The following is a 15,581-nucleotide window of genomic DNA, read 5'->3' on the forward strand; positions in this document are numbered from 1 at the left end:
TGAATGGTTGCACTGATTGATGCTGTGGTGGTGCTGGGTGATGCTGTGGTGGTGCGATAGACACACAAATAAAAATGTTGTCATTTACAATGCCAATAGCTCTAACTTTGGCAAAGGCGAAACCGTTGCATTGTAAATGCTTGTTCTAGTTAATAGTTAAAACCTTAAAACATTGCTAAAAGAAAAGCTTCTTTGGTTATCCCATATGTTTTAAGGATTAGAATCGGATTAGCCCCTTGCACACAATGTAGCATATGTAAAACATTAAATGGCCATTAAGTGTAGGGAAAAAAAACTATTATTTTCTCCCACCTTTCAATCACTACACTAACAATAGGCACTCTAGAATGGTGCTTTGTTTGGTGATGTTGATGCAGCGGCTCCCCGAAAATAATTTCTAAACTATGATCACCTTTCCCCAAAGTACAAAATCATACATATACTCGACAGTGGGGCCCATGACACCGCGAGTCACTTACAAAATACTTACACCCTACTTCATGGATCGGTGAGATTCAAAGGAGAGCTGCTGTATCATAGCGGGGGGTCTAAAACTATAACTGAATATTTGTCCTATTTACACCTGCAGTTTAAATGAGTTTACCATGGTTTTCATTAACAAACATTTATTTAGACACGCCGCCACTGTGGTCGACGGATCTGCTAGTAAAAAATTAGGCGTAGGAAAACTCAAGACCAGCTGAATTCTCCATTTATCTAACTTTTATTAAAAGCAAATTTAGCATGTCTAAAGTGTATTCACTTTATTTATTTCTTTATTCAAAAATGACATTTTAAAAAGGAAATTAAGGATTTTATTTCAAACAGTTAATTTCATTTATTTTCAGAAAATTCAGAAATAGACATGTATTTAGATGTGAGAAATGCAAGTATTTTAGTAAAAGACAGATAGTTCCCAAAATTCATCCTTTCTCCTAACTTCCCTGACTAATAACTTCACCTAAAGTTCAGATCTCATTCAAAAAGGAAATAGAAAATTATTCAAAGTCTTACATCTCAGGAAAATCAGCATACGGACAGCATCTCGGGAGGAAATCGAAAAGGAGTTTTTTCTTCACTAAAACCAGCACTTTTTATACCTTTTTCACTAGCTCTATCTATCTAAAAAAGTTACTTTCAGCATTAATTCGAGTTCTGATTGGACAATTTGGGGTGGATGAGCATCACCTCATCGTTACAATATTTTTTCTTCTTCCGTCAGCTAGATCTTTAAATGGGTCATTGTTTTGGGCCATGTCCGGCCTAGTCCTGTTCTCAACTAGCAACTTCCTAAGATTTTCTCACGTTCAGAACCATTGTGCTCATCCTTTTGGCAGCCATCTAGACTTCCAGGCCACATCGTCCTTGAACTGCATTCACTCCAGGCACAAGCAGCTCGCATTCGAACTCGGACTTGGGCTTGCGCATGCTCAGTTCATTTTCTATTTGCAGTTCAACAAGTCAGCCATCTTTTCGCTAGGCCTCACAGGCCAGAATGGGAACTATCATAGAAACATACACAAACAAACATTAATTTTAGAAATGTAACCTTTCTGTTTATCTCCCCCCTTACTAAGGTTTTCCCTATTAGTAGTTACCTAGCAAATAAGCAACATTCAGGCGTAATATACTCACCTATTCCCACGTTTTGTAACAAATTACGTAAACAAAAGCACATTTATGCCGCATTCCGTTATCTCAAAACCTGCTTATTAGTTTATGACATGAAAGACTCACATAATTAGTTAATTATGATTGCAACATAAGCAAAATTAGTTCCCACGTGTATTCGTGTAGGTGCATTTCTTATTCTAAGTTGGTTAATTACACATATCACTCCATTAGTTCAAGTTATGGTTATGGAAGTGTGATTTTGCAAGGGGTACACAAAATTTTGTTTCTCCACCTTGCTCCATCAACTCCCCCCTTTGGTGATTTATCACCAAATATTTCCCCAAATTTAGCAAATGTAATCAAAACATGTTTCAGGTTCTTCAGATTAGTATGGATTTATACTCTAGTATCTTTTTCTTTAGTCTCTTTAACAACCTTCTCTCGGAACTCCTCCATTTCTATATCACCTTTTTCTCTTTCTCTTTTTTCTTGAATTATCTTCTTTAATGACTTTCTAACATTCCTTCTTTTTCTGTATATGCAACATAATCTTATCATTAGAATCACTAATACTGTTACTGTTACTGGAATTAGTATTTTACCTATAATTGAACTACCTATTTCTGGAAACCAATGTTTGACAGCTGTAAAACATTTACCAAGTCGTTCAAGAATACCATCAACCACCAGTGGTTCAATTTCTCTACGCAACTCTGTAATATTTGTAATTTACTTTTCAATGTTTTGACTTTTATCTGGAATGTAGGTGCAGCAGTGCTGTACCTTCAAAATTCCACAAACTCCTCCTTCTTTTGCTAATATTATGTAAAGAGCAAGACGATTTCGCATTACCATAGTACTCATAGCAATCATTTCGGTGTTTACCATTAAGAATCCACCTGCTGGGTCTGTTGACAAATGATCTACTATTGTTGACAATCTTCGAATTCGATTTGCATTGAAAGATATTCCCACTGCTGGTATCAGTGCTCCAAAAACATCACCTATTATTTCTATGACACTTTCTCTTTTTCTACGACTTAAAGGTTTACCTATCTCATGGATGCCATTAGTACCTCTATCTACATGAAAGATTTTAGGAAAGACCAGACCCACGTAGCAGGTCCTGTACCAGTGGTCCGGTAATCTATAGTAAGCTTTGTTCCCACAGATAAAATATATACGGGGGAAAACTGGATCTTTTCCCCCTTTAAATCCTCAACCCCTTGGATTCTATAAGTGTCTTTACATTGTCTTGCTCCCACAAAATAATTGTCATACTTAGTGTTGTCTCTCCTAATACAGAATTTTCCTAACATTGGAGTGTCTATATTTATTGCTACATTCACATCTCTTTCATCAATATTCTCATCATTGAATGTCCAATATTTGGATTTCTCATGCTTTACTTCTTCTTTTCGTTTATAAGCAATTAGCCTTTCCTCAACCATATCTATTTCTAAAAAGTATTCTCCCATAACTGTAGCAGGCTTTTTCTTATTCAGTGCCTTATCAATTTTCAATTTTTCAAAGACTTCATCCGAATTAGAATAATGATATTCCAGTTTACCTGTTTGGTAAAACAGGCTTGCAATCACACTACACGTGACTCCATATGTAAGTGGAAGGTGATGATATGTCACCCCCTCGGAAACAGATGCAGGTAACTTTACACACCCATAACAGTCACTAGCATCCATTGTGCTGACATATTCAGAGAATAATCTTGAAAACTTATTTTTGGTGAAATCACTAATAGAACTATCCTGATGTATTTCTGGCCTATATACATGCTACTTGTTAGACTTCAATTCCACATTTTGTTCACCTGAACTCACATTATGTTTTAACTTCACTAAGTTATCCTGAAAAGGAATGACAATAGCCAAAATTATCCATATCATAATTAGTAATCCAGTACATATTAGACATGATCTACACCATTTTCTAAATATAGAACATTTCGTTTTATGCTCATTGTTAACCATTTTTTTTTTTACACAGCGAGTTTTGCTAACAGGTTTTCTTCGACCTTGTGTCACATACAAGCTTTAATTTTCTAACAAGTTTTCTTCGACCTGGTGTCACCTACTTTATTTTTACTTACAATGCCTTCTCTTCTAACAGGATTTCAGGTTTTACCTTTACCGTATCTTTTTAATCAATTACCACTTTTCTCTGTGCTTCAGTTCTTTACTCACTTTTCTCATTTGTCTTTGTGCAATTCAGATTCTCTTGGCTGCTGTTAACTTCTTCAATTGGAGGTAGTATTATGTAGGTCCATTCAGGTGATTTGTACTTTTGATTTGTTCTTCTCACTCTTTTTGGCATTTGGACAACTTCTATTCTTTTTCCCAATGATTCTCTTTGACTGGTTATTTCATTGACCTGTTCCTCTGGCTTTCTTTCTTTATTAACCAGTTTAAATCTCAGTCCATCATTTCCTTTAGGCCAATTATCTCCTTTGCTAAATCTTTTTGTCTTAGGCTCCGTGGTGTTATGTTCTACTCTCCAAGCCCTTTTTCTTGAACTCTTTCTTAATGGAGTTTCATCTTCACGGTCGTCAGTTTCACTTTGTATCCTCGACAGTTTTGTTTACAACAAACTTTACAACGTCTTTTCCTTTTTCAGAGTCAGTTTTCTCTTTTGACAGTTCTTTCACTCTGTTAGGAACATCTCCATAGCTGGTACTTGGAATCTCATCCTTATCGTGAGTTTTTCCTTCTTCTCCAGTGTCTGGATTTTCGTCCCTGCTTCCAGAGCTTTCAGACTGTTCTTCAGTATGTTCTTGATCACGAGTTTTATATTTGCTTTGCTCAGTGTCCTTACTGGTGTTATTCACTACTAATTCTCGATCTTCAGATTGATCTTCAGAATTCGGTACTTCATTAATTTCTCCTTCTCCTTCAGACGCAGAGCTAGCATCTGATACTTCCAGATATCAACGTTCCTGTCGATCTTCAGTATCTGGACCTCTCTCCGGTTCACCTTCAGAGTCAGAATCAGTTGTGCTTTCACCTTCTTTGTTTGGATTTTCAGGTTCAGGCACACGGATAGTATGGCTTGCGTGTACCCATCTCTTCACTCCGGCACACTTAACTGCAGTGGTGTTAACCAATATGACCGGTCTCGGTCTTTGCCAACGAGGCACCAAACTGTTTCTTCTGCGGTGTACCTTTATGCGCACACAGTCTCCAGGAACTAGGTCATGAGCTGGACTTTTCTCTTTCGTGTTTGATTCAGTTCCCACCTGATGGAGCACAGAAGTCACCACGTCAGACAGGTTTTTGCAATAATCCAGTATGATGTCATCATTTATTGTCAACAATTTATCAGCTGGTACAAATGCCTGTCTCATCACCTTGCCCATTAAGATTTCATGTGGACTCAATCCAGTTTTTCTGTCAGGTATGCTTCTTAAGGTCATCAAAACAAGTGGCAAGGCATCTGGCCACTTCAGTCCTATTGCCAAGCACATTTTAGCAATCCTGTTTTTAATAGTTCCATTTACCTGTTCAACTACTCCTGAAGCCTCAGGTCTGTAAGCACAATGCAGTTTCTGACGAATGTCCAGTGCTTCACATACCATGTGTATGAGTTCATTTTGGAAATGTGGACCAAGATCAGTCTCGATCGTCACTGGGAAACCGAACCTAGGGTTGATTTCACGCAGAAGTAATTTTGCAACAGTTAACCCATCGTTCCTCATTGTGGGGAAAGCCTCTACCCATCGGGAGAACAAACAGATGATCACCAAAACATATCTAAGTCTGTTACATGGCGGAAGCTCGATGAAATCCAATTGCATTCGTGTAAATGGACCTCCCTCCTGTTCTATGGTTTCCAAACTCACAATTGTTCTCCTGTTGGGATTAAACTGTTGGCATACAAGGCATCTCTGGCATAAGCTTTCAGCAATCATTCTGAACTTTGGATTGTACCACGTTTGTCTAAATAGGCGAAGCATGGCATCTCGCCCAATATGAGCTTGACCATGGTACATTCGGGCCATATTTGAGATCATACTATCGGGCATTACTAGTCTTTCATCTTTGTAAACCCAGATTTCATCTTCCTCTCTTTGTCTACATCCTGCTTTTAACCAGACATTTTCTCTTCCTCATCAGCTTCTTCCTGCATTTGCCTCACTTCCTGCCAAGTTTCAACTACAGTTGTTAGCATTAAAGGACTTGAAATATGCTCTTTTTCCCTGTCCCGATTGATGGATGCAAGATTTTTAGCACAGTATTTGGCAATTGAGTCTACATACCAGTTACCTCGGGTTATGTAGTCATCCCCCTTTTTATGTGCTGCACACTTCACCACAGCTATTTTATCAGGCAGTTGAAATCCATCAATCAACATTCTCACGAAGTCAAATAACCTCTTTGGGACCACAATTGTCCGAAGTCACGGACAACGCCAAAACCATACTGACTATCAGTCACTATGGTAACCTTGATCTCCTTTCCCAGTTCACATGCTCGAATCAAAGCAATCAATTCTGCTATTTGAGCAGAACGAATTCCTTTCAGACAAGAAGCTTCCAATACATCTGCCACTGTACAAACAGCATATGCTGCACTCAAAGCACCCTCATCTGTTCTCATACACGAACCATCAACAAACATCACAAAGTCGGATTCAGGCAATGGCTCATTTCTGATGTCTGGTCTTGGTTTGGTACAGTATTCAAGAACATCTAGGCATTTGTGATCAACCTCATTTCTCACTTCGGTTTCCATAGTATCAGGCAATAATGTGGAAGGATTTACATTTACACATCGAGAGATTGTCACATTTTCTGCTCCCAGAATTGTCTTTTCGTATTTGGTCATCCTATTGTTGATCAAGTACTGTGTTTTTGTCCTAGTGAGGAGAATCTCCACCGAGTGAGGTACATACCCTCTCACAGGAAATCCCATCACTATTCCTTCACTTTGTCCTAGACTGACGCCTGTGGCTGCTACTGCTTTCAGACAACCTGGCAATGCTTTTGCAACAGGGTCCAAAACAGCAGAGTAATACACTATTGGCTTTCTCAGTTTTCCATGTCTCTGCATTTATACTGACAATGCACATCCTTCTCGTTCACTGCAGTACAGTTCAAACTCTTTTTCATAGTCAGGCATCCCTAAAGCTGGTGCTTCACATAAGCTCGTTTTAAACTGTTCAAATGCTTCCATCTCAGTTTTGGTCAGAACTATAGGGTATCTGATATCTGCTCTGGTTAATCTCTGCAATGGCCTTGCAATCAGTGAGAATCCACAAATCCACTGTCTACAGTAACCTACCATTTCTAGGAACATTCTCACTTGTCTGAGTTTTTTGTGGCTGCATTCCTTGTATCATTTTAATTCTTTCTGCAGTAACTTGTCTGATTCCTTTGGCAATCTTATGACCTAAGTATTGGACTTCTTTCTGGCAAAATTGTAATTTTGATGGAGACACTTTATGTCCCTCTTCTGCCTAATGATTCAGCAATGCAATAGTATCTGTTACACATGCATCTTTTGTCTTTGATGCCACTAGGAGATCGTCAATATATTGAACCAATACAGACTCTCCAGGCATGCTCAAACTTTCTAATGATTTCTTTAACAACTGATTAAAGATAGATGGACTTTCAGTATATCCTTGAGGAATTCGGCACCATGCCAAAATGCGATCTCCGAACCTGAACGCAAAGATTGGCTGGCTTTCTGGGTGCAATGGAACTGTAAAGAACGCATTACACAAATCGATTACAGTGTACCATTCTGAATCATGGGGAATTTGATATAAAATCACTGCTGGAATTGGTACAATTGGACAACATGGGACAACCATTTTATTAACCTTTCTCAAATCCTGTACAATTCTAAATGTTGCATTTGGCTTTTTCAATCCCATTATCGGTGAATTACAAGGACTACTCTCTATTTCTCTTAATATGCCGTGTTCAATCATTTTGTTTATCACTGGGGTTATTCCTTCAAATATTTCTGCAGTCATTTTGTACTGGGGAATATTCGGGTAATTTGCACCTTCTTTTACAGAGACTTTTACAGGATCTACATCTTTCATCAACCCAATATCTTCTCCTGTGAAATCCCACACTTTCTCTTTCACTACCTCTTGTTTTGCTCTGCTTCAAGCATAAGCATTGTCATTTTATACAGGCTATCTTCATCTGGGGTTTGCAACTCTATGCAATCTGGTGAACAGCATATGGCGCAGTTCATCTTACACAAAATGTCTCGACCTAGCAAATTTACGGGGCTACTATCACACACCACAAATCGATGCATGTCTTTAAAATTTCCAATTTCTACTTCAACTGGTTGTGTCAAAGAAGTTGTAATTTGTCTATTAGCTACGCCTACAACCTGGATGTGGTCTCTCGAGAGAGGAAGATTTTGGACTTCCACTGACCTAACAGTAGAACGGGTAGCACCAGTGTCCACTAGGAAAGTTATTTCTACATCATTCACTTTTCGGTTTACAAATGGACCAGACTGATCTACCTCAAGAGTGGCTCCAAGCACACACTCTTCTTCCCCTCTTAGGCACCGTCAGAAACTTTCATCCGACTCACTCCCACCATCCTCTTGTAACCAATACTGGGGACTCACATTCACTCTAGCCAATCTATTTACCTGCTCGCCTCCGCTGAATCCTGTCTCTGCACTGTAGCTCTGATGGTTTACACTGTGTGGAAGTGGCGGTTGTGGCACCTGACTTTTCTGATTAACTGTCTGCTGCTGTTGCGGTTGCTGTTGAATTACCTCATTCTGCACCTTTGGATTCAATGATGTATTTTCTGGATTAACTCTTGGTGGATACTTACACTCTTTTCTCCAATGCCCTATTCTGCCGCAATTATGACAAGGGAACTTTTTCTTGAGCTCTTCCTACTAATTTCGTTTTGTTGAAATTTCCTTTCAATTTTCCCTGACTTGCTTCAGTATTTTTATTTTCCAATTGTGCCACTTGGTGTTCTGCTACCTTCACCGGTGCCCACATAGCTTTTTCTTTTAATTTCTTTTGTTTGGCATCAATTTCTTCACTACAATATTTGATTTTTCTTAAAACATCATCTACAGAACTTGACTGCCAACCTATCATACTATGTCTGATCATGTCTCCAATTTCTGGTCTTAATCCATACACAAATCGATATATAAAACGACTCATGTCCTTTTCACTCAAATCTTCATATCCACTGTATTGTTTAAATACCAACAGCAATCTTTCACAAAATGCATGTACAGATTCCTTTGGTTCCTGTGTAGTTCTGTCTATCTTTACCCAATCTGTTTCTTTTGGTGGAATTTTATTCTTCAAAAATACTATCACTTGTTCATATTTCCTCATTACTTCAGGTGACAGAGCACCTGTTACTTTGTCTTGAGGACATTCCTCTTTTGGCCAATTCACAGTTATTTTGCATTCGGTCCATAAATCTGCTGGCACATCTATGTCAAATAATCCATCTAGATCAACCCATAGCACTTTTGAAACTTTCACAAATCGATCCACCTGTCGATACCATTCTACTGGCTTTTCTCTCAATCTGGGGCAATCATTTGTAAATGATAATATATCCTGTCTACTCCATGGTACATGTACATATCCTCCTTCAGGTATTTCTCTCATAGGGAACTCATTTGCGACTGTCTCTTTTTCTCTGACTGGAAACGCTAATGTGGATTTATCACTAGCCTCCTCTTTCTTCTTTACCCATTTCACTCTCCATTTATTCACATCTTCCCATCTTCATAAAAGCACAATTAATTCTTTTATTTAGGTTAACCTTCCGGCAGTATTAATGTTTTCAATGTCTTTTTCTGAAAAATCCACTCCATAGGATTTCTGCAATGTTTTATTCTTTGCAAATTCTATTTCAAATTCATTTGCCAAGCCTTCTAATTGATCATGTACAGACTTCGCTTTCCATGTTATGCTTTTACACATGAACATAAGTTCATCATCTTGGTACGTTTTTAGTCTGTCTGTTCCAATTGTTCCAATAAATAATTCTTCCATGGCAACTTGTAATATCGCTGCATCCAGTACTTTAGGTTCATGCACTTTTAATTTCAGAGTTTTAATCCAATCACTTAATTCTTGTTCTGATGGTCCTACAGGTGTCTGCGTTAAATCTATTTTCTCTACACTCTTTTCAGGTGTAGCAGAGTCAGACTCTGCTCCGGTGGCATATTTATAGGGTAAACTCTGATTGAAAGTTAAGTCAGGCGGATTTACATTATTGTTTGTCTGATTTCTGACAAATCTGGATAAATATTTCCTCTCACTTTTCTGCAAACTCTGTTGAAAAAGGATTTTCAAACTTGGTTCTTTTATTCTTTGGTTTTCAAACACTGGAATTACAGGTCCTATCGTTATTGGGACTGTTACTGCTTCTATGTTTTTCGTAAGCTCCTGAATCTTTTCTGTCAATGCATTTGTAGTCAGTATATATTCAGCAGTACTTGCTTGTTCTTCAACTCGTTTTTCTACCCTATTTACATTTTCTCGCTCATTGATTTGTTTTGGAGTACCTGTAAGTCTTGGTTCTGTTATTGAAGTACTCGGATTATATCTCAATTCCACTCTTTCTGGTACATCTCTAAAAAATTAGAAAATTGCCTTGGTGTTTCATTAATTCTTTCATCTACGGGTGGAGCATTCGGTGTAGTCCATAAAGAACCTGGTTGATATGGTGGCGGTCTCCTATTTAATATTTCTTCTAGCACAGCATCCTCTGATTCACTTTCACCATAACCTTCTCTCCCTGTTTCTACATTTTTCCTCTTGTCTGTGCATTTCCGCCCTTCATAATCATCCACCAATCTGACTGGATACATTCTACTCTCATGTGTTTCTCCCCATAAATTATGAAATCTACCTCTTGGTCTGATATGTCCTTTCAACCTCGCGCTTTCCAATTCATGCATCTCATCTTCCCATTCAACTAAAGCTTCAATCTGAGTCGGTCTAGGTCTTAGGTCACGTTTCATCATCTTTTCTCTAAAATTTCTCAAAACTGTCACATCAAAAGATCCTCCTTCTGGAAAAGCTAACACACCATCATTTCTGGTATACCTTACCCAATTCTCTAGCCAAACACACGTATGGTAACCATATTTTGACAACATATAGGAAGCAGGCGTTTTCGGCGGAGGAAGTAATTTTCCCTCTCTTGTGACTATCGCCTTGTCCTTCACAAACACATTTTTCAATTTCTTAAACCATGAAGGTTTCTTCTTTTCTTCTTCGTAATAGTAATCCATTTTTCTGTAAATTTCCTGTCTTTCAAAAGATCGCCCACTTCTCTGTTGCTGTTCCGTAACACCAACCTATCACAGCGCTGTTCACACTAGCGTACCAATTAGAACAAGATACGTCTCCTTAGTGCTTAAGCAATAGTTTCGCTGCTTTTCGTGATGCACCAATCAGCTCTTTGCCCTGTCTTGGTCACGAGGACTAATCCCAGTGCGACACTTTTGACGTCACCAGCGCTCTGGCTTCTGCAGCACCGACTGACCCCTCCTTTACAAGATTTTTTCAAGAAGACGTATTTACAAGATATTCAACTGAATCGGTTAGTAACACAAAACAACTCCATTCGTCTGTTTCGCTAAACAAAATGATAGAATTTTCTCAATCGCACAAGTATTCTGTATTTCCAGTAGTCAGCGCTTACCTCTTCTCTACCACAGAATTTTACATTCGCCAATTAAGTAGCACCACTTCCTCTACTTTACCCTTCTCTCAAGTTCAGGTTAAGCTCTATTACTCTCCCAGCAGTAAGTTTTAAATCAGGATACGCAATGATCCCTGTACTTGAAAGCCAAGATTTTATAAACTGCCCTCGCTATACATTTTTCCTTTCATACAGAAAGTCCCTAAACCAGTGATGTGCGACAACACCACTTGTGATACACGACGATACCACCGCAGTATACGACGATACTACTTTTTGAAACAGACTATGCGATGTGCGAATTCATTGCCACACTTCCTCCGCCTGCAGACAGAGTGACCAGCTTCACGCAATACTCTGAAGCCTTTTCAGGACTACATATAACGTAATACGAACTCAACAGATGTTAGTCATAATTCTGTACATCACAACCCTTATATAACACTTATTTGACCTGCAAAAGCACTTTCACAGTATATATGGTTGAATGTCCCTGCCATAAGAGATACATTGGGAGCACAATGTTTGAAGTTAAAAAAAGAATACTTGAACACACCAGAGCAACCACGCATAAAGACCGCACAAATGCAATTGCCAAGCACATGGAAAAGGTCCATGATAAGAGGTGGAAACACTTCGATTTTGCGTCATTGACCAAATTCCAGCATCAGAAAGAGGAGGGAATCGAATTAAGACTCTAAGACAAAGGGACTCAAAATTAATCATCAATTTCAGAACCCTTGAACCGAGGGGGCTCAACCAAACGTAGGAATTGTATGTCCATCTATAATTAACCGGACACAATATCACTGGCATGGTCTCATGTTGTTGTCCACTTACTCACCAGGGAGTATCACTGACTGTCCCAAAAGAATAATAAACTGCACTGAATGGCCATCATAGGAGGTGATAATTTGACTGTGACTTTAAAATATTATGCTCACTAGAGAGCGATAATTGTAATTGGACACACCTCAACAGATGCAAACAGTACTTTGCCTCTTAAGTGAAAACATATCTTTTATGCCTCAAATTTTTGGTCAAAATGTTACCAATGTAATTGTAACTTAAAACATGTATGTGAAAAATACATTTACCACCATTTGAAATTAGAAACTGGGCATTAAAATCAAAGAAGGCATAAACCACAGCCACAAAATCCCGTGATGAAGCGTCAGGCTGAGGTGAAACGCGTTGGGGCTTTGTGGTCGACAAACCATGAGAAGAGGTGCCCTGGCCTTCAGCCATTTTTTGTGTCATGCTCAGCAGCGTCTGGCAAGGAACGATAGTGGAGGGGCGGTGGGAGGGAGGGTTGGGTGGGGCGAGTTGGGGGAATTGGGTGAGGGGACGGGAGCTCACGGGGGACATTACAAACATTTTAAAAAGTACTTGCAGTCTCCCCGAGTCCGCAGCCGTCTCTCCACTGTCGTGTCGTCTCTCTGGAACCAGGAAGCTCTCAGGCTCCCTCCCCTGACCAATCACAATGCTGCAATGCAGCGTTGTGACTGGACTGAGCAACGTAGCTCGGTGCTCAGGCGCGACTTGGGAGGGTTTGCATGTTTCTCACCAGGCTGTGTAATGCAGCCTGGTGAGGAACATGCAAAGTGCGCATGACTGCTTGGGGCAGCCCGAGAGGGCCGTCCAAGCAGTCATGAGCACTTTGGCGTGTGCAGCAACCACTCCTCCTCCCGACTTCACAGGAACCCAGCCCCACCCAGCCTGGTTGAAAAAAGAAAATCATAATAACAGAAAAACTTCTATTATGATTTAATTTTTTTACACTGCTGCGTGAGCAGTGGGGCGACGCTCCTCTGCCTTAGAGGAGTAGCCGCCACTGGTCATGCTCCAGCAGAAAATAGTGAGCCAGGTAAGGGCTGCCTAGAATTGTCAGCTTGCGCCATGTGGTCTCTACCATATTCTTCAGTGCTGGGCTTCATTCGGCATGCTAATGTGTTCTGGGAGCTGTAGTCTCAGTTCTTCGTTAAACCAGCTATACCAATAACCCTGATGAGGATTTGTGGCAGGAAATGCTAGGAAAGGTAACCAAATGCCATGGACCTTGGAGGCAGATAGTGATAGGGATGGGGAAACAGAAGCAAATCAGGTACAGATCTGTTTCGGTTTACTGTGGAGGGAAAAACTCTGACAAGCAGGGATAATTGATTCGTCCTTTTAAAATGAGAAGCTCTTGATTTATTTATGTCGTTTTCTGACATTTGTAAATAGAAATCACAGTTTCTGTAACACATTTGTTTGCAATTCCGTAAATGGGTGTCTCTTGTCTAAGTGTTAAATAAGGCAAGTCCAAGATTGTCACAGCAGGAAAGATGTGTAGAAGAACGGTTATGTTTACAAAAAATTCAGTTCTGTACTTCAAAAACAAATTTTTCTTGACCATCAAATGTTTTTTCTCGTCAGCAATAAATGGAAAGATCTATGGAAACCTTCATGGCTTGACAATGATAGAAGGAGAAAAGACAAACTGGTACTTGATGGGACTTGGAAATGAAGTTGACATGCACACTGTCCACTTCCATGCCCAGAGTTTCCTATTCAAGGTTAGTACAAATTAAATGTACTTATCAGTTAAAAAGATGTGTATCTGATTGTAATGCTTGTGAGTGGGGAAGTATCTTTGTAACATCCCAATATAGATTAACTGTGTGAAAGAAAGGCAGCTACATTTGTGAGTTGTAACTCAAGGTCACTACAGACCAACACACTTTTCCTAACTGAGCCCTTACACCATATTGTCTTAGGATGTGAAGAGGAGAATTGGTTGAGCGTCCCAGTGTTAACTATTGCATGTAATGAATAACTATTCATGGTAACTACTTGTGTGTCATGCGTTTTTCCTAACCTTGTTATTCTATGACTAGTAAATGTCACTAGCTGGAAGGTAGAACTGAGGAACACTGCATGAAGTCAGTTGGAGTGGAACTGCTTGATGCTCCTGTTGTACCCATCTTGTTCTTCTAAATTAGCTACACATTGCCACAAAGTTGATGGAGTGGTCATCAGTTTCTTTATTTCTAGTATAATACTGCTCATCTTTCCCCTTAACGAACAAGTTACTTACCTTCGGTAACGATATATCTGTAAGAAACAGTAGTTAGTATTAGATTCCTTACCTTAGAATATCCCCAGGCGTCAGTCTGGATCCGGAAACTTTTGCGTAGCAGTACCCCTGCGCGTCGGTAGGCGTCGTCTGCAGGCGTCCCCTGCGGCTCCGCGTCCGTCGTCGGCGTCGTGCGCCGTGATGACGTCGCTGGAGTATATAGACGCCGCCTCCGCGCGCTGACGTCAGTTCTTTGCACACAGCTTTTCCGCGCCAGAACACGCAGAGCCATGGAAGAACCAACACTGGTGCCATGCGAAACTAGGGCCCTGAAGGGGATGACCTTAACCCTATGTATCAGTTCGCAGAACGGGGAGGACGGGTGGGGCGGTAAGGAATCTAATACTAACTTACTGTTTCTTACAGATATATCGTTACCGAAGGTAAGTAACTTGTTCATCTGAAAGAAACAGGTTAGTATTAGATTCCTTACCTTAGAATAGATACCCCAGCAATACCAACCCCGGTGGTGGGTCTGCGAACCAATACAGCTTACACCAGAAAGTCCTGGAGGACAGAATGGCCAAAAAAGCCATCCCTCCGGACTTGACTGTCCAGGCAGTAGTGCCTTGCAAACGTGTGCAGCGAGGCCCACGTAGCCGCCTGACAAATGTCCTGCAAGGGGACTCCCCGGCCCAGGGCAGTAGTAGCCGCCGTGGCCCGAGTGGAATGGGCCCTCAGCCCAACAGGAGGCTCCTTCCTAGCCAAAGAGCAGCACGCTTTGATGCACAGGACGACCCACCGAGAGATGGTCCGTTTATGCACCGCCCTGCCCTTCTTCGCACCCACGTAGCCAACAAACAGTTGGTCATCCACCCGGAACTGGCGAGTGCGATCCATATAAAATGAAAGCGCACGTTTTGGGTCCAGACGATGGAGCCGCTCTTCATCCTTTGAAGGATGCGGAGGCGGGAAGAAGGAGGGTAAGGTGATGGACTGCCCGATGTGAAAAGCAGAGACTACTTTGGGCAGGAAAGAAGGTCTAGTTCTCAGAACCACCTTGTCTGGATGAATGGACATGAAAGGAGGTTTGACAGAAAGAGCCTGGAGCTCACTCACTCTCCTGGCAGAGGTGATGGCAACCAGGAAGGCCGTCTTTAAAGTCAGGAGACGGAGAGGACAGGAATGAAGTGGCTCAAAGGGAGCACACATCAAGAAGGT

General features: G+C 40.5%; 1 protein-coding gene across 2 annotated transcripts in view; it reads left to right on the forward strand.

Annotated features, from left to right (window-relative positions):
- HEPHL1 (hephaestin like 1) overlaps nucleotides 1-15,581 on the forward strand; it is a 367,396-nt gene that overhangs the window by 333,406 nt on the left and 18,409 nt on the right. For both annotated transcript variants that reach the window (XM_078656967.1, XM_078656968.1), the window contains exon 17: nucleotides 13,721-13,860. In XM_078656967.1, the coding sequence (XP_078513093.1) occupies nucleotides 13,721-13,860 (140 nt within the window). The remainder of the gene's footprint in view (nucleotides 1-13,720; nucleotides 13,861-15,581) is intronic.

Source organism: Lissotriton helveticus, chromosome 8, assembly GCF_964261635.1.
Source record: "Lissotriton helveticus chromosome 8, aLisHel1.1, whole genome shotgun sequence".
Taxonomy (NCBI): Eukaryota; Metazoa; Chordata; class Amphibia; order Caudata; family Salamandridae; genus Lissotriton; species Lissotriton helveticus.